Genomic DNA, 27785 nt, shown 5'->3' with positions numbered 1-27785 from the left:
TAGCTATCAGAGAGAAAGTTAAGGCTGTGATGAGATTTCAGTTTTTTTATATATCCAGAGTAATTCTAAGTTAAAACATTCTTCAGTTCAGCTGTTCTAGCTTCCTTGGGAGGGGGCAACAAGGTTTTAGTAAAACATGATCCACAATTAATAATTAACTGTGAGTGAAATGTGCTGGTGGTATTTCTGTTCGTCTACAGCAGAAGCCAAATGCAGTTTAATGCAGACTGCCTAGCATCTATGGTTTGCTGTTTGTTGCCATAGACACTATGACTGGTTTGATATATTTTTTTGTTTTGCTATTTTCTGGAGCAACTTTCAGCCAAGAGAAAACGTAAGTAAAGCAAGTACAGAATTTACTGGAACTGTTATTTGATTGTGGTCTGCCATTTTAGGCAAATAGATAAAGAATTTAAGTAGAGCCAATACAAAAGGTACTGGGCAAAGTGATGTGTTTCACAAGCAAAATTCTCACAAGTGTACATGGGACTCATGCTTCTGGAATTACTGTATTTGCTGCCAAAGAAAGCAACAGACTCAGCTTCTTGTTTGCCACAAATACACAGAAAAAGTTAAGAGATGAAATTGATGCTCATTTATGTAGTGCCTGAAGACAGATACTTTGCTACAGGTGTGATGAAAGCTCTTACTTAAATGTGTGTTTTACAATTGTACTTGGTGTGGTTTTGATACTTGTGTCTGCTGGCAATGGCACCTAGAAAGCAGCCAGTCTAAGTGCTTTTGGCATCTCAGAAAAAGGAGATGCACTTGTATCAAATGGATTGTTGCATTTACACTTTGTGTGTATTTGAGATACCTGATTGTGGTCAGGTACTGAAGCCTGCCTTCTCCTTCGGGGAATGATGCATGCGTCAATTTATAAAGCACTGAGGAAATTAAAGTAATCCTGCAATTATGTATTCACTTTTTCCTTTAAGTTGCCTCATTAATTTCAGGAAGAACTTTACTGGTAGGAAAAAACCCCAAACATTTAGGTGTAGTATTATGAAGGTTCAGGATTTCATTTGGCAAAAGGAAGAGTTATTTCCATGCAAACAGCATGGTTTAGTAGACATGCTTTTGGGTGTCTGCAAAATCAAATCCTTGAACATTATGTGATGTGTTACTTGGTAAGGTTACATTACAGTCTTTGTAATAAGTCTCACTGAGGTTCTGCTGGTTTTAACTGGTGGCCTAGAATAACTTAACCTGATTGTACTGTTTGCTTTAACAGTGTGTACATAGGTGAATTACAAATGGTAGTAAAAAGTCCAAAGGAAATACAGTTCCTTTACCTTTTTGTTTGTTTTATATTCCATACCAGGTATGTCCTTACAGCACCAAAGATCCTCAGAGTTGGGGCATCCGAGAAAGTAGTAGTTCAAGCTTTTGGTTATGAGGCGGAATTTCCAGTCAATGTTGCCCTAAAAAGCTTTCCAGATAAGCTTACTCTTTATTCTTCTGGCCATATCTCTTTAACTCCAGCCAACAAATTCCAAGATGCTGTATCTTTAAGAGTAAGAAATCCAGACTTTTCTTGCAGTGTTTTTATTGTCACATGCAGTTTTAAGCGTTAAAGTAGATTATGGTGAGTTTTCAGTTGTTTAATTTGGGAAGGGCCCCAATTTCTGTTTGCCACCTGTAGTTTCTTTCATGGGACAAAATAACCTTTGAAGGTCCTTTCCAACCCAATGCAATCTGTCAATCTCAGTCTGTCATCTGTGGCATAAGCAAGAATAAACCCTTGTGGGCATTGATGTTTTTATTTAATGTTAATTAACAACAGGATAGTAATGGCTATTCAGCTACTCTTCTGAACAAAAAAATGCTGTAGAGAAAAAAGATATTTTAAAGAAAGAAGTTAATATTCTTTAAAAATATTTATTTTACCCCCACCCCTCCCCAGCTTCAACCAACAGATTTACCACAAACAGGGAATACAGTCAAGTTTGTGTATTTGGAAGCTGTTTCTCCACATTTTACAAGGTTAAAAAAAATTCCTATTTCCTATGAGAATGGACTTCTCTTTATTCATACAGACAAACCAGTTTATACTCCTGATCAGTCAGGTAAATAATGCTTGTTTCTCTTGCCTGTTATTTAATTTTTAAGGAGTTGATTTTGACAAGGAAGTAGGATTTAAATGCCCTTTAAGATCTTGGTTTTGCTATGTCGCTGTGGGCTGCTATTTATTTTTCTAATCAGCAGAATAACATTTTGAACTAATTGATGATCATGCTGCAGAAATTAATCACCTCTCCCAATCAGTTACTTCTCAATCCCTGCCTTCTACACCCTGAGTAATCTGTGGCACAAAGAGTGAATGATTTTCCTGGGCATATGTGAATGTTGACTGAATCACTGGTTTCATGTAGACTGAGCTCTTTTTGCTTCTGCAAAAGTGATATGCTGCAATTGTGATGGTTAAAAATTGCACAGCACTGGGGTGATTCAATGGGGAAGAATGGTGCTGCAGGGTCTTTTGTTTTAAGCATGCATAAATACTGTTTGGACAACACTATACCAACAAAAGGTCAAGAGCCTTCTATAACTACTAAATTAGAAAATTATTGGGGATAAAAGGGCATTTCTTGAAATTTTTATTTGAGATCCCTCCAATGGCATGACTTTGAGATTTATTGTCATAATCCTTACAGTGAAAGTCAGAGTTTATTCTCTGAATGATGAACTGAAGCCAGCTCGTCGAGAAGTTGTCCTAACCTTTGTGGTGAGTTTGTAATTTAATTTAATCTTCATATTCTGTAGATTACAAAACAAATAAATGTAGTTAGATGGCAAGTCAGTGCTGCAATCAATAGTTAATAAAGCTGTTAGGTGTTTTTGCAGGTAGCCAGACATCCTTTAAAAGATTTTAAAGTAACTTGGCATAGTTGGATAGAAGTTTTCAATTCCCAGTTCTAGGATATCTTGGTAAAGGATTTTCAAGGGAATTTTAATCATGTATTCTTTTCGTACTGTTGCTTATTTCAGCTAAGATATAGAAATAATCAGTATCTACTATACTCTATTTTTTTAGCCTTTAGCAGGTTTGTTACTACAGTAATTTTATAGCAATTTTAAGCATTGTGTAGTAACAACTTCTAATTGTTGGAACCGCAGTAAAATGTTTTGTCAGAATTTCAGTCTGAGTTGTTTCTAAAAGTGTTTGTGGTTTTGTGTTGTGAAATAGGCAAAACTCTTAGAAAAATGAAAACAAAATCACAAAATAAACATTTTCCCTTTGTTGAGAATGATCTGTAACATCTGCTTCTTTCCTGACGTCATTTAAAGGATCCTGAAGGAATAAAAGTGGATATTACGGAAGAAGAAGATTTTACTGGAATAGTTTCTTTTCCTGACTTCAAGATTCCTCCTAATCCTAAGTACATTTATTTAGTGGTTTTTTGAGAATTATGAACATATTATTACCTTGTCTTAAACACTGTCAGGGACACTTTTGTTTGATATACAGAGTGTGCATGACTTGAAACTTGGACATTTCTAACATTTCACATGGGGTGAGACTATGGTGTAAATAAGGAACTTAGGACCAAATGTTGTCCTCCTCAGTTGTCTTCCAAACTAACATTTGCCTCCTGAAGCCCAGTCGGAAGCTTACACTCAGACAGGTGGCATATTCTCACTGAAATGAGACAAAGTGAGGAGATGTAGTGAGTGAAAATCCTGCTGATAAAACTGAAGTTAAAAACCACTTAGTGGTAGGTTTATCATGCTCAATTAAAAATGAAGGTGTAACAGAAGCTTTCTACTATAAGGATAGAATCAGTGTCAAAAACTTACTGATTTCAGAGGGGGGAACCTTTTGTGTTTCATATGTCCAGATAAATCACTAGCATTTTCCCATCATTACAAATAATAAAGTGTGATAGTTATTACAAACAGTACAATTATTTTTGTTCCATACAAAATCAGTATTTTGTCAGTTCTTCTTTTAGTCTTGAGAGGGTGCTGAAGATTCACTGAATTGGCAGAAGGATGCTATCAGGTTCTTGAAAAAGTAGATTTTTTTTGACTGATTTACTTTGCATCAGGAAATAAGCATCAGTTTATTTTTTCAGAGAGAAGATTAATGCTGTCTCCTGGTTAGATTTGCAGCCTTCAGAATGTATTTCTGCCTGTAAATATAAACCAAAACATTCTGATGGTAGTGATAAATGATGGCAAATTCTTTTCCATTTTCTTCCAATGCTTTAAAATAGTTTTCAAATAACTATCAAAATATCAAAGCAAAATTCTCTCAAAGTGGGCATTGAACATGTGCAAAAACTTTGTCCAGAATTTTTCTCCCTAGTCATATTAATATGAAATTTTGTTAAGCAGTAAGATCATCTTCAACCTTAATTTTTCATCTTGGAAAAAAAATGAATTGCTGACATTTTGTAGGTATGGAATTTGGAAGATTGAAGCCAAGTACAAGAAGAATTTCATAACTTCAGCTGTTGCAGAATTTGAAGTTAAGGAATATGGTAAGGTGTGCCCATACTGTGAACTTTCATTTTGAGATGGGTTTTTCTCAGTGAAATTGTCTTGAGGACATCTCTACAACACAGAGAAAGCAAGTTCAGAAATGCCTGCAGTAACACTGGCCTGCTTCTACATGGCAGGGGGATGCAGTGTGATGCTAAGTGCCAATGTCATAGAATCACAGAATGGCTCAGGTTGGAAGGGACCTTAAAGATCAACTACTCCAACCTCCCTGCCATTGGCATACTGAAGAACTTCTTCCTAAGATCAAGACTAAATCTACTCTCCCTCAGCTTCAAACCATTTTCCCTTGTCCTATTGCTAGACACTCTTCCGTCAGTGCAAGCCAGTCAGTCACAGCAGTCTAAGCCTGTATTAGTGCCACTTGCTTCTACACAGAGCTATCCTTTAGCATGCTGAGTCATTCTGAGATAGCTGAGATGAGGTAAATGTGAAGCCACTGCAACTGTGAATAGCTTAGGGCTTTACAACTCATGCTTCACTGTGGACAACTATAATACAGTAATTTAGATGACTTGAAACTGATAAGATTCTTTGATGATTTCACAGAGATATCTTCCTGAGGATCTGTAACTCACTGTGTCAAACCATGTCTGAGTGGCTTTCTTTTCTGCTCCATTTTCAGCAATGCCAAGCTTTTCCATTGCCATAGAGCCAGAAAGTAACTTTATTAGTTCTGATAAATTTGAGAACTTCAGGATTGTTGTGAAAGCTAGGTAAGGAAATTCAGCATTGCTTTCTAAATGTGTGTATCTCTTCTTCTTTTACCTGAAGAATGAGTCTCCCATGTCCAGAAGTTTGCTCTTTTCTTCCTCAACAAGCCCTGTCAGCACAGTCCTCTCTGCTGTGTAATATTATTTCTCAACAGAAGTGTTTAAAGCTACACAGATACCTGTATTTGTTTTCTGTCTGCCTAGGAAATTATTCTTCTTTAAAACCAAGTGCTTTGGTGCAGCCATTAAAGTAATCTTAAAAGCATTTGTATTCTTTTGTTCTCAGCTATTTTTATAACAAAAATCTTGCAACTGCTGATGTCTTTCTTCGGTTTGGAATAATTGACAAAAGTGGAAAGAGAATGATACCTCAGACATTGCATATAACCAGGGTAAGAGGAAGCATGCCTAGTTTGTGCAGATTTCATGTGCTTACTTCAGGACTGACCCATTTCCACAGGAGCTTTCCCATTAAAATTAATGAGAATGGCTCCCAACTCGTAGCTTGTATCAACAGCCCTTTAGTGTCAGCTTTTCCTTCGTAATACTGTCATCAGGGTGATAAAAATGCACTTTAAAATGAAACTCAGATGCAGCATCTGAGACATTGTCATTCAGCCTGATTCAATTACTCACTTGAGCAAACTTTGTGGTTGACATTTCTGGGAAATAATTTTTATGGTATCTATTACAAAAGAAAGGAAGGAAATTAAATGGAGACAAACAGATCCAAATTATAGGGATGTATTATGGGCAGTCTTTGCTTCACCAATTATCCCTCCCTAATTTAGTGAAGATATCTCTGTGTTACTCCTACCTCATGTTGTGCCTGCATGCAGACTTTGCAATACATGCCATTTGTTGATTAATTATCAATGATTTTAGGGAATAAATAATTCTTCTTCATTAAAATAATTCCACCTTTGATTTCCTCTGAAAGTAGACAATAGAAACATGGTGCAGTCAGAATTTGCATATAGTGTACCTATATATTATTTCTAAATTACTCACTATAAAGGAATGATTCCTGTTTCATTTCCAGATTGAAAATGGAGTGGCTGAGATCAATTTTAACAGTAAGAAAGCAGTGAGTTTTATAGACATTCAAAGTCTGGAAGAATTGGATGGGTCATATTTATACATTGTGGCATCAGTGATGGAGTCTACAGGTAAATTGCTTTTTAACTGATTTAGTTTTTAAACATATCTGCAAATGTCAGCAGAGCTAGAAAATGAAATTATATGGATAACTTTCCTTAGTATTCAAAAGTCCTTATTCCTAAAGTTTATAAGGAGGAGCAGCCCGTCTGTCACTGTAAAAATGTTTTAAGGATTAAGCTTTTCTCTTTTGGCTGTTGGTTTTCACAACACTTTGCACTCTTTGGATGCAAGGACATCACTGTAATAGACAGATTGTGCTATCCTTTGAAGGCAAGTGGAGGAAACACAGGATCTAGGATGTGATTATTAAAATGTTTTGTTAGGTGGCCTCAGTGGTGAAGCAGAATTTTCTGGAGTTGTATTTGCTGTATCTCCATACAAACTGTTCTTGATTGCCACTCCTCTCTTTGTGAAGCCTGGACTTCCATTCTTCATTAAGGTTAGTTAACAGCAGCTGTATTGGTGCACATTGCAACATAAATCCCAGAATGCAGGTTCCTTATTCTTTTTTTTCTATATAAGTTACTGTAGATCTTAACATACTTTTCATTTCAACTGATCTGTTGCCTGGTTTTTTCTTTACACTTGGTGATTTAAAAGCTTAACAGCTTGAAAGTTTTCTCCTATAAAAATGTCACCTTTCTTTGAAGATGTGCGATCTGTTCTGATTATCAGGTGCAGGTGAAAGATACGGTAGATCACTTTGTTGGAAATATCCCTGTCATTGTCACTGCAAAATCATTTAGTGAGCAAATGGATGAGACTGAGCTGATACCAGAGGGCTCAGAATCTGGGAGAAGGAGCACGAGCATGAAGGATGGAACAGCTTTGTTTGTTGTTAATACCCCATCTGATAGCAAAATGTTGGAGTTTCAAGTGAGTGAAATTGTTCCATAATTTTATTTATTTGAGGGTTTAATACTGAGTTTTTGTGAATGGTAAACGCTATTAGGAAGATACTTACACTCAGAAGTTTATAAAGTTAGAGTTATGAAAACTGCATGTGCTGTAATGAAACATTGCTGCTCTATTCAACTCATTAAATGGTTCTGAAACAGTATCCTAACTTGTCACATTTAGCTCATAATAATTAATAAACAAAAAGTCTAAATTAATTGTGAAAACAAATCTCCCACTGTGCTTCCTTCACTAGGTAAGGAGGCATCTCATTAACCTTTGCTTCTTTTTGTACATGCTTTTAGACTGCCATTTTATATTTAACTTGGTATTTGTTGATCTTTTTGGTAAAGAAAACACAGAAGTCTTGAGCTGACTTTTAGTAATCTTTCTGAATAATATATAGCAGAATGATTTTAATATTGCAATGATTTGTGTTCTTGTGTGTAGTTCTGAGGGGGTTTGTTTCCTCCTTTACTGAAAACATCCGAGACATTTTGATTATCTTTGCAGGTAAAAACTGCAGATCCACGCCTTTCAGATGAAAACCAAGCAAGTAAAACCTATGAAGCAAGAGCTTACTCATCATTAACTCAAAGTTATTTGTATATTGACTGGGCTTCAAAGCACAAACCACTACAAGTAGGGGATTTAATAAATATGAATGTATATCCCCACAGTGTGTATATTCAGAACATACATCACTACAGCTATTTGGTAAGTAACAGATGTTTCTGCAGCAAACACTGAATTGTTATTTAATATATGGTCATAGATGAAAAACCTCAACAATCAAGAACTAACGTCAGCGTGGAACACAGCAGTTCAGACCTCTGCTCCTTCCATAAACAATCTGCCAATCTTATAGTCAGAAATTTTAACAGTCTCATCTTTAAATTGGATATTAAGTCTCTGTTGTCTTGAATTGTCATCTGACCTAGGCTGAGATTAAGAACAAGTATTCTAGTCTCTAGAGCTATTTCAGGAGGAAGAGAAAGACTTGAAGCACTTCTTTTCAGGGGATGAGGGATGAGTTTATAAATACATGAAGGGCAGTGTCATGAGGACAGAGTCAGGCTCTTCTCAATGATGTGCAAGGGTAGGACAAGGGGCCACACGTACAAGCTGGAGCAGAAAAGTTTCCACATAAACATAAGGAAAAAACTTTTTTCACTGAAGGTGACAGAGCCCTGGAGCAGGCTGCTCAGAGGTTGTGGAGTCTCTTTCTCTGGAGACACTCAAAACCCATCTTGATGCATTCCTGTGTGACCTGGTGTAGGTGATCCTGCTCTGGCAGGGTGGCTGCGCGGGATGATCTTTTGAGATCCCTTCCAACCCCTAACATTCATAATTCTGTGAGAGAGCTACCATCCTTTGATCAGACAAAGCATTTTTGTCTGTTTTGGATTATATCAAAATGCAAGTAATTAGTATATGTAAGAAACATTTTAAATGTAAACTTTGACTTCTGTATTCTCCATCATTTGTCTGTTATAGGTCATATCAAAAGGGAAGATAGTCAGCTTTGGAACTCAGAAAAGAACCGATAATTTGGAGTATGAACATCTAACTTTTAAGATAACCCAAGAAATGGTTCCTTCAGCACGACTTATTGTTTACTACATAGTCACAGGAGAAGAAACTGCAGAGTTAGTAGCTGATTCAATCTGGCTGAATGTGGAACAGAAATGTGGGAATAATCTTGATGTGAGTAGTGAAACAAGCACTAAAATTTGTGGCTGTGCAGTTGTTTTATGGTCGGATTTTAATTTGAATTTACACAAGCGTTTTAACGCTTCCTTGCCACGTTTGCCTTCAGATGGATTTATTTTGGAGCAATGTGCTTTTAAAATTACCAATACTTGTTTTCAATTTACAGATTAAACTGCAATCAAGCAAAAAGATACTGAATCCAGCAGAAGTTGTATCGCTTAACATGAAAACACAGCTCGATTCCTTTGTTGCTTTGTCAGCTATTGACAAGGCAGTATATGGAGTCACCCGAAGAGGAAAGAGAGCGCTGGAAAAAGTTAAGTAGTAGCCACAGAATTAAAACAAGCTGCAGAACAAGCAGGAGAGCAATTAAATCCAGAGTAAAAGTTGCTGGTTAAAATCTGTCAGGTCAACGTTATAAAAATAATTAATGTACAATATTTTGATTTCCAGTAAAATAATTTGTGGTTTTAAAGACAGACCTGAGCTGTCTCATCAGAACCCTTCATACTTGGCTGAAAATGTGTTGCAGTGTTAGAGAGCTCCTCGATCAAGGAGCTACACAGAGACTACATTCTCCTTCTTAGCTCTTCCTATAATCTTTTCAGGCTGTATTTTGAAGGCATGTTGGTAGAATGGCCTATGCTGCTGAATTTAGCTCAAATACTGCTAAATGATACCCTTCAACAAGGCCATCTTCCAGACTCAAATAGTCCACCTGCAAGTCTAACTCATTCATCTTGTGGTCATCCACTGAAAGAGTGGTCAGGCATCGGAACAGGCTGCCCAGGGGGATGGTGAAGTCACCATCCCTGAAGGTGTTCAAGAAATGTGTGGATGTGGCATTTTCAGCCATGGTGCTCTTGGGCTGACAGTTGGACTTTATGATCTTGGAGGTCTTTTCCAACCGAAACAATTCCATGACTCTATGATATATTCCATGGTTTAGTTAACTGCTGATGCATTTTTTCCCCCTTCAGTTAATGCTAGATGTGGAAAAGAGTGACCTTGGGTGTGGTGCTGGAGGAGGGAAGAACAATGTTGATGTGTTCAGAATGGCTGGGCTTACATTTTTAACGAACGCAAATGCTGATGATTCAAATGAAGAAGGTAAACTCATTTGTTTTAAGCAGCAAATTGTGGATTTCCTTTTCTGAAATGCTCTATTGTGACTCTTAAGTTACTCTGTTGGCACTTGAATTAATAATGAATGCATATACTAATGATTGTTGAGGGAGGAAACCACAATGAGTTGTGGATCAGTTACTGTAACGGGAATGAAAATACTTTGTTGTAATTAAAATAGTAAATGGGGAAAAAAGTCTCTCAAATTTGGAATGTGTTTTTTATGGAATGATTTTAAAGTGGACTGTGCTGTTACTGTGCTTGTACTTACCTATTTATTTATTGAACAGATGGACCTTGCAATGAAATTTTAAGAACAAAACGATCTGACTTCAAGGATCGGATAAACAAAGAAGGTATTGAAAAAAATCTTCTAAAGTAGATGATGAACAAAAATCACATCCATTACAAGTCCAGAATCTGAGTGTTTGCTTACTACTTTTAATTATTGTTATTAACTTAACTGCCAAATATGGAAGACATCTTTAGAGAGGGCCCCATTTATAAAGCCTCTTAGCCATATGCTGACTTTGAAGACAGCAAGATTTAAGTACACATTAAAATTAAAATCTTTTCTTTTTCTGAAGGGTCATAGCCCTAAAACCTCACAGCTGTCCTGTATGGAAGCTTTTGCCAGGGACCAAGCCTAGCAGAAGAACCTTTGACTGTTAAATCTTAAACTGCAACACAGCTCATCTAGTTAATATTTTTATTTCAGAATAGTATTGGTTAAGTGTGTGTCACTATCATCTAGTTAATATTTTTAAGTTAAGTGTGTGTTACTAGCTCTGGAAAAAATGCCCAGCTGATGTTCTTCCTCAAATCTCTTCCTTCTCTGAGATTCAGCACATTTTAAAAATATGCTGAGTGTAATGAGTTGAGATGCATTTGGAAATGAAAAGTTCATCTGAAGGAAAGGAATCATTTCCTTATTATTTCAGTATCCAAATACAAACAATCAGAAACCCGAAACTGCTGCAGGAATGGAATTAAAGAATTTCCAATCTTGGAGACTTGCAGTGACAGAGCGAAACGAATTCGACGCAGTGCCAAGTGCGTTGCTGCATTCATAGATTGCTGTGAATTTGCAAACAAGCTGAGGGAAGAAGAACCCACTAAGCTTCTGATACTGGCAAGAATGTGTAAGTCTGAGAACTTCAACTCTCTTGTGGACATGGGGTGAAACACTTCCAGCAGGACATGGGTAAATCTAAAGGTGACTACTTTGTTAATCTATTAACCCCTTCCTATTACTTGTCAAGCTTATTCCAGAAAAAATTCTACCAGTCTCTAAAGACCTTGGTTGTATAGCCCTGGAGAGGGGAAGGAGAGCAGTTCTTTATCTGTCAAGATCTATACCCTGTCTTTAGAACATGCAGAGCTGCAGTAAAGGAGCACTGTTGCCTGTGAAGTCAATGTCAAACTTGAACGCTAAATTTGAACCCTTTGCCGAGGCCCAAACTAGCCAATGAGTGACATCCCAGTGGGACTTTGGTATTTCTTGCCTTCCTATTCTCCTCCATTACTGCTTGTTAATGAATTAATCTGTCTGGGACATTCACAGGTGTAAATAGATGAGGTGGGATTAACACAGATGTTTGCTTGAGGGTGTTGAGATACAAGAAAAATGTTATCAGGCAAGTAAGCAGAATATAGTATCACAAGAGAAAAAGATAATGATTTTGAAGCCTTTGGTGGAAGGCTGTTGCCAGATGGCTTGGGTCTTTTTGTTTGGTTGGGGTGTTTTTCTCTCTTTACTTGCTTTATGTTATTCAGATTCTGAGGATTTCTTGGAGCTGGATCAGGCAGAAGTTCGTAGCTACTTCCCTGAGAGCTGGTTATGGGAAGTTCACCAGGTTTCTCCAAGGTACTGTTTTTCTCAAATCAGTTACCAACATTTAACTTAGTCATTTGTTCTATAGAAAATAAACACTAAACTTGAGATGACCTGGCTAGCCTTGCATATACCCAAGATGTGTGCTAAAATGCAGGTCTGGACAAACTCTTCCTGCCTTGTTTCCCCCATGCAGGATTTGCCATCTGGTGCCCACACTGCTGAATTACTTTTCCTTTCATTTTCAATCTTCCTAAGCAGCAGTTTTAGTGAAGTCAGCTAAGTGCAAGTTTAGTCAAACAAAAATCCAGAAATTCTGTTTTCAAATATGCTCTTGTGTCTCGTTGAAGCTAAATCTCTCCTACATACAGGGGCTGCTCTGGGCATATGCTGCCTTTGTGTTGATGAGCTTTGGTGTTAATAGATAGCCATTAATGATGTGCAAGTGTTCTCAATGCAGGTCAAAGACCCTGTCTGTCACCTTGCCTGATTCACTGACTACCTGGGAAGTACAAGGTGTTGGCATTTCTGATAAAGGCAAGTACTGCAGCCTAATTAGATTTGAGCTAAAGAATTAAGGAGCTTTTCCATTTGGATTTTGGGGGACTCCTCGTTGCAGCTGGCAGTGTTCTAAAATGTTCATTTGTTGGTTGATAAACAGGAAAAGAAAGCATCAAAAATATTTTTTAGGACAAGGAAATTACTTCATTTCTTGTTATGAATGCAAGTGGCTTGGAAAACAAAGCCTGGCTTGTATTTGACAGCAGCCTATAAGAATAGCCAAGAAAAATGTAAGAACAAATAATGAATGACTTTTCTCTGTCAGAGTTTTACATTGTCCTGCTATCAATAGCTCAGGGACTTCAGGAGAGGAAGAAGCACATTTTCCAATAGATATGGTAGTGCAAAAGATGTGGTAGTCCAAACATCAAATTTATTTCTCACCATGAGAAGGAGGAGAAGCAACTCAGAGAATTAGTATGTCAGCAGGTATATGTGGAGACTGAGAGACAGCAACTTGGAACTTGACAGATACTCAAACAAGAGCCTGGTCCCTTCTGAAAAAGCTTGGGCAATTTCAGAGTATATATTGAAAAATGCTAGCTCATCTATGAAGGTTGCAAGAATGTGAAGACCTCTTCAGGCTTGTTTGTCAGCAGGGTGGATAAAACATCCTGCTTTTGTGTTTTTGATTTTCTTAGGTATCTGTGTTGCTGCACCATTGGAAGTGCACGTTGTAAAAGATCTCTTCCTGAGCGTTTTTGTTCCATATTCTGTGGTGCGAGGAGAACAAATTGAGTTAAAAGGATCAGTTTATAATCATAGAGATTCTGCAATTAAGGTAATTTGTGGACTTACTGAGTTCTACAGAAAGATTAACAAACTCAAAGAGCATTTCCCCTGTGAGTATCCAATACAAACAGATCCCAGGATCAGATTTCCATTAGTGTTATGTGTGCTCTACATAACTGTGTAACAATGAAATCCAATCAGTAATTATTTGTTTTCCCACCATTCCACTGATTACAACATTGTCATTCTCTTGCCCTGCAACTTTGCCTCATGAAAGTTAAGCCACCATTTTTCTATCTCAATTGTTTAGAGACTGTCAAAAAGTGCTGGGATTCTTTTTGAATTTCCTGTTCCAGAGCTCACAGGTCACATGGCACAGGGATTTAATATAAAGAGAAATACATGAAACAAAAGTGCAAAATGAGTACTGAAAAAATACAAGTAAAGTAAGCAAAGCAATCTGCATGAAGCAGGGGTGTGTGTGTGAAGCTTAACATAGTGGTTCTCTGGTGCTGCTGCTGATCATTTGTTAATGGTCTTTAGTGCAAGTAATAATGATTAAAAGATAGTAACAATTACTCCTTGTAAACAGAACAGCAGAATTACAGCTCAGTAGGGGAATTTAGTGGCTTTAAGATTTCCCTGGAGTTGTACCTGTCATGGAGGCAAAACATTTCAACTCTTTCAACATGTCAGTTCTGTGTTACAGTAGCCACTGGGAATGGAATTTGTGCCTTTGGAAGTTCTGCAACTACTGGACTGAGGAGCTGTCATCTTAAGACTCTAGATGGTGGTTCTTCAGCAGCACTTACATTCAGGATACTTCCTTTGGAGCTAGGTCTTCACACCATCAACTTCACATTGCTGACAACCAGCAGCAGTGAAACTGTAGTGAAAACTTTGCGAGTAAAGGTGAGACCAACGATCAACATGTTTGTAATGGGTTTGAATTTCATATTGATTCAGTGAGAAATTAAAAATCTATATAATATAAAAATATTGCTTAATTTGAACACTATCAGAATCCAAAACATCACTAAACTCACTGAGGTGTATGCAGAGGAAAATTGCTTAACTAAGTATTCGACTACACACACTTTAAAACCTTGATTATAACTTTTAAACCTTGATTATAATAATTGTCCTAAAGATTTTACAGAGAGGCAGAGAAGATACTGACATAGGGAGCAACCTTGTTATTTGACTCAGATTTTCAGCTGCTTAAGCAAGACACTTTTCTGTATATTTTATACTTAAAGATTTTATTTAAATCTTTGGTTACATTTGCCCAAGTTTTTGAGAGACAGAATGCTAGCTTAAATATATGTGGAATAGATGTAGAACAGCTAAGGAAAACTACAGAGAAGGGTGTAGAAGGCAAAAATACTATGGTTTAAACTGTTAGTTCAGCTAATATATTTAATTAAGCAGAAGTGTTTTCATTTTTTGCTCTTTACCTTTCATGATTTCAGCCAGAAGGCATTAAGAAAGAACTTCATACAGGCTTCACTTTGGATCCACAGGGTGTTTATGGTAAGAGAATTGATTATGTCTTTGTTTATTTTTTTCATGTTCTTAGTTCATGATCAAGTTCTCTGTAATGTGAGCAAAATGGACATTTGTCCTTCTTGAAATATTATTCCTATGTCCCTTCCAAGGCTTTCTTGTCCTTTCATTCACTAACAAATCCATCTCTAAATAGTTTCCAAAAATACTTGGATTCATTTCTTAAAGAAACCTTTCTATGTGTCTTTTACTATGAAATAGGTTTTCTCAGTGTGCTTGAATACCACTTAGCAGTTACTTTATCAATGAAAACAGAGTATTTTCTTATTTACAGAATCACAAATTGTTAGGGGTTAGAAGAGACTTTCAAAGATCATCCAGTCCAGTGCCCCTGCCAGAGCAGGATCACCTAGAGTAGGTCACACAGAAATGCATTCAGGCAGGTTTTGAATGTCTCCAGAGAAGGAGACTCCACCACCTCTCTGGGCAGCCTGCTCCCGGGCTCTGTCACCCTCACAGTGACAAAGCTTTTCCTTATGTTCATGTGGAACCTCTTCTGCTCCAGCTTGCACCTGCGTCCCCTTGTCCTATCCTTGGACATCACTGACAAGAGCCTGACTCTGTCCTCCCAACACTCACCCTTCACATAATACATCCACCTCTTAGTCTCCTCTTCTCCAAGCTAGAGAGACCCAGCTCCCTCAGCCTTTCCTCAGAGTGGAGGCATTTAACCAGACATGAATCTGAAACCATGAAGTTTAGGCCAGATCAGATATTTTACTTATCAAAATAGTCCAAATTAAGATGAAAGTGTTTGTGTCTATTCTTCTTCAAAGGTCAATATTGTTTGCATGAACACTTGAGCATATTTCTAGTTTTCAAGCTAACACAGGTGTTTTTATTGCTGATTTCTCAGATAATTATACCTTTTAAATCTGACTCATGCATTGGTTTAGATGGTGTGATGTGATATATACACATTTTCAATTATAGGTTTGCTCAAGAGACGACAAGAATTCCGATACAAAATCCCATTAAATCTTGTCCCTAAAACAAAAGTTGACAGAAGTGTCAGTGTCAAAGGTAAACTGAATTGAAACTTTTAGTCTGTTGAATGTGTGCTTTCTGCATTTATGTTCTTTTCCTCTTATTTCCTATTCCTTTCTTTAAATTTATCTGAATGTATTCTTAGCTTCTCCTTCTTTTGAGAAAAGGCTTTGCAAACCGTCTTTTAGTGTAGCATTTTAAATACTTTACCTGGAATGATTGCTGAGAAATACCACTCAGATTCTGCCCTTGGATTCACTCTCATCATCTCATTTAAATACATTTTGGGTTTTGCCTTTCCACAGGACATCTTATGGGTGAAGTGATTGCCACAGTCCTCGATCCTAATAGTCTTGGTGTTCTTACTGACCTACCAAAGGGCAGTGCAGAGGCAGAGCTTATGAGTATTGTCCCAGTATTTTATGTGTTTCACTACTTGGAAAAGTCAAACAACTGGCATTTACTTGGTCCTGAAACCTTAACTTCAAGGACACGAATGAGGCGGAAGATGAAAGAAGGTAGACAAACATAGCTTATTCTCTTGCTTCAGAGCTGTAGAGGTGCATAAACTTTGCTGACTGAGAAAGATAATCTGACTGAGCAAATGCAATTTTAATACAAATCTCTCTTCATAGTTTATTTTCTGCCTAATCTGTCCCTTAGGAATTGTGAGTATCTTGTCCTTCAGAAATGCTGACTTCTCATACAGCATGTGGAAGAATGGGGAAGCCAGCACATGGTGAGTTCAGGAGGCTTTTTGATTAGATTGGATGGAAGAAGCTAATTTAATTCATTTGCTGTCATAACTAATTTTTAGAGGTTGATACTTTCTAGGAAGCATGAGAGGTAAGATGGATGGTAGATTTAAATAGTACTTAAAAATTTGAAGAGGATCTTTTGCTAAGTCTTTTGTTTATGTCCATACCAGTACAACCAAGTTGGGCTACTGGTTAGGAGCAGACGTAGATAAGATGATCTGTAGAATTTTGCTCAGTTTTCTATGGGCTTAGAATTTTGCAGGACTGCATAGACCTTGGTTCCTTGTAGAAGTCATAAGCTCAGGCAAAGTCTGAACCCCAAGTTTGAAGAAGGAAGGCTAAGTGCAGGGACATGAGCAAGGACAAAATAAAAATACCTCTTATTCACACCAGTACACCGTTGAAAGGCTAAGTGCTGTTTATGGGAAACAGAATCTGCTGGGGAAAATGAGGGAAATACAGCCACTGTCTTGCCTTTCAGAATGGCAAATGCAGTTGGCTGAGAGAGGGAAGGAGTAAGATGCTTCAAAGGCATCTTCCTTAAGTTCTGTGCATGTGAAAGAAATTAACCCTTTGGGGATGTAATGAGTTCATATCCTGAAACATGGAAACTGATCCTTGTTGAAAATTGAGTAATTCCCATAAGGGAAATTTAATCTGCAATATTTCTTTGAACTGTGGGAGCATGTAGCACACCTAAATCATAAACAGTGCAAACCTCTAGCAATGTAGTATTATCTGACAATCCCAAGAAGTATTTCTATTTCCTTGGCAGGTTGACAGCTTTTGCTTTAAGGATTTTTGGACAGGTTAATCAATATATAGATCTGGATCAAATTTCTGTTTGTAATACACTTCTGTGGTTGATTGATAACTGCCAAATGCCAGATGGGTCCTTCAATGAATTTTCAGATTATCACCCAGTGAAACTACAGGTATGAAAACCAAATGCTTTCTGTGTGTATGCAATGAAAGCTGAAGATAATGGGGTTGAGGAATGCAAGGTATTTCAGGCTGCATTTCACCATTCAAAGCAGTTTTGCAAGATTTGTCTTTTTCTCAGTCTGTTTCAGAAATGGCACAATCTTGCAAACCTTTCTGTTTTCCCACTAAAAGTAGCTTCTTAATATTAAAAAAAAAACCATTCAGCACAAGAAGGACATGGACCTGATGGAGCAGGTCCAGAGGAGGGCCATGAAAATGACCAGGGGGCTGGAACACCTCTGCTATGAGGACAGGTTCAGGGAGCTGGGGTTCTTCAGCCTGGAGAAGAAAAAGCTCTGGAGATCTAATAGTGGCCTTCCAGGAGCAGAAGTAGCCTACAAGAAGGCTGGAGAGGGACTGTTTCCAAAGGCCTGTAGTGATAGGATGAGAGACAGTGATTTGAAATTAGAGAAGTAGATTTAAGTTGGACATTAGGAACAAGTTCTGCACCATGAGGGTGCTGGAACACTGGAACAGGTTGCCCAGGGAGGTAGTTGAAGCCCCATCCTTGGAGATATTCAAGGTCAGGCTCAACAGGGCTCTGAGCAACCTGATGTAATGAAGCATGTCTCTGCTCACTGCGGGGGGTTGGACTAGATGACCTTTGGAGGCCCCTTCCAACCCAAACCATTCTGTGATTCTATGATTTTACAATGTAATAGCCCTGGCTTGCCAATAACTTCATGTATTTACATGTTTTTTTTCAAATATTACCATCAGTCAACAGTCAACTGATCTCCAGGTTGAACCAAGTTGATAATTCTTACAGGAATTCTTATTTGTTTCCTCAGCTAAACTGTAGAAATTTTAACTTATTTAAATTAACTGTTGTTCCTATATAATTAGTTTTACATACTTGATTTTGTAGGGTACACTACCCAGAGAAGCCAAAGAAAAAAATTTGTATCTCACAGCATTTTCTCTTATTGGAATTGAGAAGTCAATTAAAATATGTCCTACTCAGGTAAATGTTACTTGTGTTTTTGCCAGCAGTCATGTTCTGATTCTAACTTCTTCCATTTTCTTTAATGTTTGTTCAAAGAAACCAAGAGGCTTTTTTTCCCCTTTTTTTCTTAATTTCAAAGATGAAGATTAGTTTGCTTTGTGAGGCTTTGTCTTTCAAAATCAGTAAAAGAACAGGAATGCAATTCTGGATCTCTTTATTATCAGATATGTTGTAGGAGATAGTAGATACAATTGCACTCTGATGTGTTTCTTTAAACATAACTCTCATTGGTGTAAACTGTAGCCTGTTACCTTTTCAGAGAATCCATGATGCTAAAAACAAAGCAGGAGATTATTTGATGAGAAATGTGAGGTCTGCTCAAAGCCCCTTTGTGATGGCAATCACTGCCTATGCGTTAGCTCTTCTGGATGTGAACCACCAGGCTGCACGATCGGCCCTCTCCGCACTGAAGAAGGAAGCATCTGTCATAGGTATTTTAAATTCTCTTAGAGTAGTTGGCTCTTGGGCTATTTTTCTAGTATTTTTAAATTCTCTGGTGTGATGGCACTAACTTGGAGAGTCAACTTCAGTGGTGCTTGCTTTGGCATAAGCAAATTTTTAGTCTGTGTGGCCTAGTGCTTTTGCTAGATTGGGTCCTGCTTTCAGCTTTTGAGCAGGACAGTTTTATTCACAAGATACAAGCCAGCTGTTTGTTTGGCCTCTCCACCTTTGTTCAGGACCATCAATATTCAGATATGCATCAGATGCTTTGCATCACATCTCTTTACCATCAAGTTCTAGTATAATGGTCAGAGTTAGTAGTGTAAGTATACCTTTATTTTCTGTTAAATGCAGAGTGAGTTCCTCCTTTTCTCCTTGACCTGAGTAGACAACACTTCACCTTGTGTAGTCTGGAGAGAGCTGTTGCTATGTGTCAGTCTGAAACCTGCCTTCTGTAGGTAACCCTCCTGTTTATCGGTTCTGGGAGAACACTTTCAAGGCACAAGACCAACACACTCCCAGTGCTGTTACTGCACAAATGGTTGAAACTACAGCATATGCCCTGCTTACTACTCTGCTGAGAGGGGACAAAGACTATGCTAATCTAATCGTGAAATGGTTGTCCAAGGAACAAAGATATGGAGGAGGGTTTTATTCAACTCAGGTGAGTTAACTCATATGAAGTGTACTCCTGAGCCACTAGCAGTCACCATTTTTTGCAGTCATGTTTAAGTGGCAGAAAATAAACTGCTTTGTAATACATTTTCACTTCTTTTGAATCCTTGGAATTAATCCTTTATAATTGATTTCTGGCAGGACACAATTAATGCCCTTGAGGCATTGACTGAATATTCCCTTCTTGTCCAACGGCTGAATTTGGACATGAGTGTTAAGGTAGCATACAAAAACCACGGAGACATACAAGTGTTTAAACTGACAGAAGACAATTTCGTGGGAAGAACTATGACAGTGAGTGAACAGTATTGCTTTAGGAAAGCAAAAGCAGAATTCTTAGCATCATGTTAAGTATTTGAACTTTGAACTTGCTACTGCAGTAGCTTTTTCTTTTAACAATCTGGTGGTAATTTGGTATAGTGAATGGTTAAGGACTTTGCTTATCTGCTGCATTTTAATGCATTTGAATGTTCATTTGAATTTAGCATCTCTGCTTATTCCTATGAAGATTTACTTTTTGTAGAATCTGTTTGTAGCTTCAGGCCTTAATATGAATTTAAAATGTAGAAAAGCAAAATTGTCTGACTTGAATTGTTGCTGATAGAGCTTTGTTATTAACCTAGAACTTCTTGTTTAACATCAATCCTTCAGGTACCTTTGGAGGATGACATCTATGTGAGCACTGGAAGCAGCACTGGCATAGCTACAGTAAATGTAAGCAGCAACCAGTCTTTCTACCTGGAATCTCTGGTTTGTTACTAATAACATGGAAAAAGAAAGTGAAATTTCTCATAAGCTCTCCCATTTGTTGTTCTTTACCTTTAGACTGAAGCAACAGATATCATTATGATGCTATTTTAGATTAAATTCAAGTGATTTATGGCTAAGGAGAAAGAAGTTATGCAGTTTTTCCCTTTTCATCAGAGGTTTTAGGTCCTATAAATACAAATAGATGATCAGCTTGGTTTTAATTCTCACTGATGGTTACAGTCTCTGTTTAGATGGCCAAAGAAGGAAGACCCAAATTAGTCAACAGTTTTGAGAAACTGCTCAGTTCTCTGTGATTCTGGTGTTTACTCTTACTTTATTAAGCAATATCATTGAAAAACTGTTTTCTTGCCATATTTAAAGGAATACTTTTTGTATGCCTAAATATTAAGTGCATGTATAATAAGCACAACAGAAATAAATTATTTAAGAAATCTTCTGCCTTTTAATAGCCTCTTCTAGCATCAACTTAACATCTGAAAAGTACAGATTCTTGTGTACTAGTATTTATATTAGTAAAGTATGAGGAGCTGGGGTTAGTTTTGTAAATAAACCCAGCAAGAGTGGTGTGGTTTGGCTCAAGAATTCCCCATCTCCTTCTGTGCTGATCACTGACTTACTTTGTGCCCATCAGAACTACTCATGTTGTGCAGACTTAGGTTTATTGCTATTCTGTTATGAGTTTTCTCAGTTCTATGCCAGTTTTGAGGATTGTTTGCTGTTTCTCTTTTGTCTTATTTGTACCTGTGCAGGTGAGGACAGTATATAATACAATTGGTACTTCTGAAGAGTCATGTAACTTTGAATTGAAGATTCTTGCAAGGAGAGATGATGGTAAAGTTTTAACATGGTTTCAAATATTGCTGTTCAGGTCAGTGCAAGGGAGACAGGAAAAAAAGAAGAAAGCTTTAGTTGATTTAACAAAGGGGGTTTTAATAAGAATGAAACTCGAGTAAGTTCTGCCACTTCCTAAACCAAAACTGGAAAAGAAATTGCCAGAAGCCTTTCTAGCCCTTCTTGAAACTATTGCCTTTTTTGTCAATAGAATTAACTTTTAGTGTATTTTTGTTAGGTGCCTTTTTACTCATTTATGGAAGACATTTTGCAGTTGAGGGAGTGAGGAATACAAACTAACCACTGAAGAAAGAAATGGGATGGGGGAAGCCAGAGGTTTCAGTGAGTTCTAGTCCAGTTACAACAGGGTATATAACCACAGTCTGAGCTTTCTCCGTGGAGCAGTATTGGTAAGTACATAATAAACTAAAACCTTAAAGCTGTGTTACTGCACCTGGATTATAAAAACAGTATAATGTTACTTCTTTGTGGCTAGACAATGGACTCCTATAAAAATAGCCATCAAAACTTTCAATGATAAAAATGCTTTCTGAGAATTTGGGAAGAGTTAGAAAATTACTTACTTTGACTCTACTTGATATGAAAAGGTCACAGAAGAGAAGAAGGGGAGCCACTTGGGCGCTTAGAGGCCTGTGCAAAGTAAGTAGAGCTGATGGGGGTTTTGGTTGCTTGATTGGTTAGGGTTTTAGTTTGGTTCCCCACCGATGGAGCCAGTGTTTTGCATTTAAAGGTTATAATTTAACTAAATGTTGTCTCTAATCTGAATTTTCTAACATTCAATGCTGTTCCTGGCAAAGGTGGAATTCCCAGCTGACATGTTAAGGAATTGGAGCAGTGCAAAGCAACTGCAGTTAAATCTAATTTTATTACAAAGACTTTCTGGTCTGTGGGGTTTTTCTTGTTATTGTTTTAATATTACATTGACCAACATATATATATATATATAAAAAATTTATTTGCTTTTTAAAATAATCACAATGGTTTGTTTGTTAATAATTACACCTTTTCTTCCTGTTTCTTCATTTTCATGGATAGGTGCAAAGAGAATTAGAGGCAAAGGTCAGGATCTCCATAGTAGGGAGTTTTTCTTTAATTTATATATCAGTTCTCCTGGAACAGAAGCATTAAGAAAATCTTCTTTATGCATGACATTGGCATGAATCTGAAATGATTCATCTGGTCTGTTTTCTTTCATTATGGGGTTACTGTGGTCTAAATGCCAATAGCATTTTCCTGACATTTTTCTAGGGCTGCATTTGAAGAGTTATTTTAAATGTCAGTCATGTTTAACTAATATTTTAAATCTGTTTTAGGTACAGACCCATTGCCAGGGAGCCACAATCAGGGTCTGCCCATGCTGTGATGGACATAGGTTTGGTTAGTGGATTGGAAGCGAACACAGACGACTTATCTACTGTATGTGTTGGAGAACTTTTTATCTTTTACTGAAGTTTTTCTTAACAGAACTATAATATTTACTGATCTTCATCTTCTTCTGTTAGAGTAATAGTGCAGATTTATTTCATTGTACCCTCATTGCTTTTGAGCACTTCTAATACTAGTAAGAATCATCTACTTAAGAATAGATCATGGATTTTTGATAGTCAGTATTGAGATATCGAGTTGAAGTCTGACAATCTGGACTCACCTGTGAGTGGAAAGACCAGTAGATAGAGTGGATGTCACCTGTGTTAGGGTAACATGCATCAGCCTCTGAAGATGATTTATCTGCTCACTGTAAATGGAACCCTCTTAGTGTTCATATCTAACTGCAAGTTGGCTAAAGTTTGTCAGCTGAATCTTGCTTTCATCCAAGCTCCTATTGACAGACATGAGGTTTAGTTAAAGACAGAGCTACACTTAGAGTATTTAAATAGGGTACTATACCCGGACTCAAGTATTCTCTTAAGGATAATTAGCTCTTTATTACCTTCATGTAATAAGTAAAAGGACGAATTTCCTTTAAAAAGAGAAAAAACAAGTGAGAATGTAAGCACTGTAAAGAGCATCCCCAAAATAAGATTTTATATCTCAGAACTGTTAAAGCTACTGATCACAGAATCCTCAAGACCATCCAAAAATGTTTAACTTGCATGAAAGATTTGTCTCTGTTTTTCTTCCCAACAGCTTGCAAGTGGAATCGATCATTTGATAGCAGATTATGAGATAAAAGATGGACATGTTATCCTGCAGATAGACTCTGTATGTTACCCTTTTCCTAACTGTAAACACTACTTGAACTCCTTGGAATGATTTTGTGAACTTCAGAGCTCCTTAATTCCTGTGTCTGCCAACTAGGTGCCAGTTGATCGATTTCTCTGTGTTGGGTTCCGAGTCAGCGAGCTTTTCCAGGTTGGAATGCTAAATCCTGCCACGTTCACTGTATATGAATATCATGCACCAGGTATGTGTTCCATATCTTTAGATTTGTTTGTCTCTTAACTCTTTATTCCTCCCTAAAGACTGCATTTTTTTCCTTCTTCATCTGCTTTTTAATCCTTGTTATTTTAAGCTCAAACTTTAGATTTACAATGTTTCAGAGCTGACTTCTTGGACTTTGATTTCCTATCTGTATTTATTCTTCCTTTTTTGGCTCTTGTAGATAAAAGGTGCACTATGTTTTATAACCCCTATGGAAATGAAAAACTTGTGAGATTGTGTGAAGGAGATGAATGCAAATGCATGGAAGGTAAGCTATTTTTTAAGATGTTTTTCCCATTTCCCTTGGTGGGAAAATGCAGTGCAGTGCTTTGGACAAAACCACACAAAACACAAGTCAAAAATCCCTTTTAAGAACGCAGCTGTTGAACTCACCAAGTTTTACACTTAAAATAAATGACTACAGGACTATCAAGAATATCTGACTGGATTAAGCTCAGGTGACTGAGGGTGTTATTTTGTATTTTAAACATTTGTGGTTCCCTCCTGCAATCCCATAATTACAGTGTTTCTGTTACAGCACCTCTGCTGTGAGGATAGGTTTCCTAGGGCTGGAGCACTTCTGCTATGAGGATAGGCTGAGGTAGCTGGGCTTGTTTAGCCTGGAGAATATCTAGGGGAGTACCTTAGAAAGCTGCCTTCCAATACCTGAAAGGATCCTACTGGAAGGCCTGAGAGGGACTTTTCCTGAGGGTGTCTAGCAATAGGACAAGGGGGGATGGTATTAAGCTGAGGGAGAGTAGGTTTAGACTGAATCTAAGGAATAAGTTCTTCAGTACAAGGGTGGCGAGACTCTGGAATAGTCTAGCGAGAGAGGCTGTGGATGCCTCCTCCTGGGGTGTGTTCAAGGCCAGGTTGGATGAGGCCTTGAGCAACCAAGTCTAGTTGAGAGGTGTCCCTGCCCATGGCAGGGAGGTTGGAGTTAGATATCTTTGAGGTCCCTTCCAACCTAAGCTATTCTATGATTCTATGATTCTGCCCCAAATACGTAGAGGTTCTTGGTATTTTATTTGTGGATGTGTGATGACCTCTTAACACTATTTGTGGGGTTATTTTTCTTCTTTCTCTATGTAGCTGAATGTAGCAAAGGACAAGAGAGGCTCGATCGGTCACTAACTGCTGATAGCAGGAGAAGAGCTGCCTGCCAGAGTCATATTGCCTATGGTAACATTTCAGTTGTCATTACCTATTTCATGTGCTCTGACTGAAGTGTTCACCTGTTTACTGCTGCTGTAAAACATTTTGTTTCAATTCGATCTTTACTGATTACAATTCAGTAGGCTTGACAGTTGTGAACAGTATATGAGAGAGACATATGGGAGCAGAGAAGAGTAAGTGCTGCCTGTACCCTCTGCTGAATAAAAATCACATAACCAAGGTTAGTGCACCAGTGATTCTGATCTGATGAGTTCTGCTATTAAGCACTGTGTTTCTCTTGCTTGTTCTAACATGTTCATGTGGCTTTGGGGTCACATGAAATTGTGAGGCATCAGATGAGAGCATGGATAGAGCTTCCATGAGATGAGAGCATGGGCAGAACTTGTTAATGTTTCTTAGCACTGAAGTGTACAGATAGAGCCATCATTTCCCCAGAAATTAGGATTGTAAAGGGACATTATGTTCTCCATCTGTGCATCTGTGAGACATTTAGTGTGTATTGCAGAAACAAGGAATAACCCAAAGGCTGGTTTGTGTTGTTCTGCAGTTTATAAAGTGAACATCTTATCACGCAGTGAAGAAGGATACTTTGTAAAGTATTCTGCAACTCTTCTGGACCTCTATAAAAGAGGTGGGTGTCCTGTTCTTAATCCACTTAACTTATTCAGAGTAAAAGCTCTCTGGTTGAGACACTGAATCAGTTGATAAAAATCAGCAGTCAAACCTAGTCAATTGATGAGAGCTGAAAATCCTAGCCACAGAGCCTTTGAGAATTCTTTTGGGTCCTGAGCAGGACAGTCTTTGATGTCTGTAGACAGCTTTTCTGTATCATAGCTGTTGTGAAACCTAAACTGTCATCAGGTAAATCTCCTTTATGTGACAAAACAAGGTGAACGTAGTCTATAATCAAATAATACAGTTGTGAGCTTTGGTTTAAATGTCTTGTTCATTCCACAGAATGCTCTCCCTTACTGTGTATCCCGTGACTGAGGTGGGGCAGTGTGCAAGGAGATGCCATGTCTCAGCTTTCCTCAGACTATTGTGGGTTGGGCACTTTTGTGCTTCTAGGAGAAAGACCTTTAGAATGTTCTTGGGCACTCACTATTTTGTCTTTGGGAGAGGTAGCTGCTCATAGGTGCTACAGAACTGAAGCAGATAATCACTCGTTTTCCCTCTGAGTTTATGCACCCAAAATGTCCTTATAATTACAATACTATACAATTACTTAATGTGTGTGAGGCTTACTTACTATTCCAATTTAATTAAAAATCATGGTTTATGTCATAAAATGTTCCTGTTACCTAACTAGTGGCAAATAGATCTGGCTGTGCTGGTTATAAACCACATTTTGGCAGTTTCTAATATATGAGTTACTGAAATTCTCTTGGTGACATTTTGCTGTCCTGACATTCTCCTTCAGGACAGGCTTTTGCTCAAAAAAATGATGAAATAACCTTTGTAAAAAAGAAGACCTGTACAGATGTGGAACTGAGCCCAGGAGAGCAGTATTTGATCATGGGGAAAGAAGCCTTAAAGATAAGCATTGGTTACAGCTTCAAGTAAGTAATTTGCCCTCAGAATATGCAGAGATGTAATGTCAAAGTGTGCTGTGAAATGTTTGCATGCCATAATTCTTCTGTAATATATAATTAGTTTAATTTTTTAAGTATTAATTTAACAAATTAGTTCCCAGATGTGTACATTTAAAGCAGGACTCAGAACACAAAGCAAGCAATTTCATAGTGTATTGGGGTTTTTTTTCCTCTGTCTCATTTTCTGCCTCAAATATTAGCCACCAATGATCATTTTTCTGTTGTGCTCTTAGATTTCAGTACCCTTTGGACTCCAGCACTTGGATTGAGTGGTGGCCTTCAAATACAGCATGTCCATTTTGCCAGGAGTTTTTAAATACAATGGAAGATTTTACTGAAGATCTCTTCATCAGTGGCTGCTGATTTACTTTTTTGAATTAAAATGAGAGTTCAAACCTCATATTAAAAAACAAACCCAACTCTTCACCTGTTTCACAGACCTTTCCCGAGCTGAACATTCGTGAATAGTTCGTCTTGGAAAATGGTCTTTGCTTGAACTTCATAGCCACGTTCTTGTAACATAGTAATGTTCAAAGTGTGGTTTATTACTTTTTTTTTTTTAAGCTTGGATGGGAGACTAAAGCACAGAACACTGCAAAGACATTGGGAGTCAGAGGAAGTGGATCAACTGCAAAAACAAACACTGGCAAACACTGAAAGTACTGTCTTGTGCCAGGCTAACATCTAGAAGCGTTGAAATCTGGTGGCTATTAAAAACAAAACCTTTCCTTCATTAAAAAAAAACCCCAAACCAACAATTGTTTGTCAAATAATGTTGTCATAACTTCAGTTCCCCAGAGAATTAAAAAGAAAAGGAATCTATCTAACTTTGATTGCAAGTCTGTTGGCTCTGCACAGGCAGTTACTGTTTGTGAAGTGGCAGCAGCCCATCTACAGTATCACAGTATCACTAAGGTTGGAAGAGACCTCGAGGATCATTGAGTCCAACCTGTCACCACAGATCTCATGACTAGACCATGACACCAAGTGCCACATCCAATCCCCTCTTGAACACCTCCAGGGATGGTGACTCCACCACCTCCCTGGGCAGCACATGCCAATGACAAACGACTCGCTCGGTGAAGAACTTTCTCCTCACCTCGAGCCTAAACTTCCCCTGGTGCAGCTTGAGACTGTGTCCCCTTGTTCTGGTGCTGGTTGCCTGGGAGAAGAGACCAACCCCTTCCTGGCTACAACCACCTTTCAGGTAGTTGTAGAGGGCAATGAGGTCACCCCTGACCCTCCTCTTCTCCAGGCTAAACAATCCCAGAGGCGTGGTGAAGTTTTCTAAGGAATGTTTTGACAAAAGCCAAC

General features: G+C 37.9%; 1 protein-coding gene across 1 annotated transcript; it reads left to right on the top strand.

Moving 5' to 3' along the window:
* The first annotated feature begins 189 nt into the window (after nucleotides 1-189).
* On the top strand, nucleotides 190-26848 carry C5 (complement C5). The gene is made up of 41 exons (XM_054174426.1): nucleotides 190-334; nucleotides 1325-1517; nucleotides 1907-2069; nucleotides 2658-2728; nucleotides 3292-3383; nucleotides 4405-4487; nucleotides 5132-5222; nucleotides 5506-5611; nucleotides 6262-6388; nucleotides 6704-6819; nucleotides 7056-7256; nucleotides 7791-7994; nucleotides 8775-8984; nucleotides 9157-9306; nucleotides 9971-10100; nucleotides 10406-10471; nucleotides 11057-11257; nucleotides 11892-11982; nucleotides 12410-12486; nucleotides 13152-13291; nucleotides 13939-14154; nucleotides 14715-14775; nucleotides 15742-15831; nucleotides 16101-16313; nucleotides 16459-16534; nucleotides 17329-17488; nucleotides 18406-18501; nucleotides 18803-18974; nucleotides 19443-19648; nucleotides 19801-19953; nucleotides 20311-20373; nucleotides 21180-21261; nucleotides 21870-21921; nucleotides 22596-22698; nucleotides 23410-23484; nucleotides 23581-23686; nucleotides 23885-23971; nucleotides 24796-24885; nucleotides 25427-25510; nucleotides 26300-26438; nucleotides 26705-26848. The coding sequence occupies exons 1-41, from the start codon at nucleotides 270-272 to the stop codon at nucleotides 26832-26834; spliced, it is 5031 nt and encodes a 1676-aa protein (XP_054030401.1). The 5' UTR covers nucleotides 190-269; the 3' UTR covers nucleotides 26835-26848.
* Nucleotides 26849-27785: the final 937 nt, after the last annotated feature.

Source organism: Dryobates pubescens, chromosome 29, assembly GCF_014839835.1.
Source record: "Dryobates pubescens isolate bDryPub1 chromosome 29, bDryPub1.pri, whole genome shotgun sequence".
Lineage (NCBI taxonomy): Eukaryota > Metazoa > Chordata > Aves > Piciformes > Picidae > Dryobates > Dryobates pubescens.
This window is presented reverse-complemented; position numbering and strand designations above follow the sequence as displayed.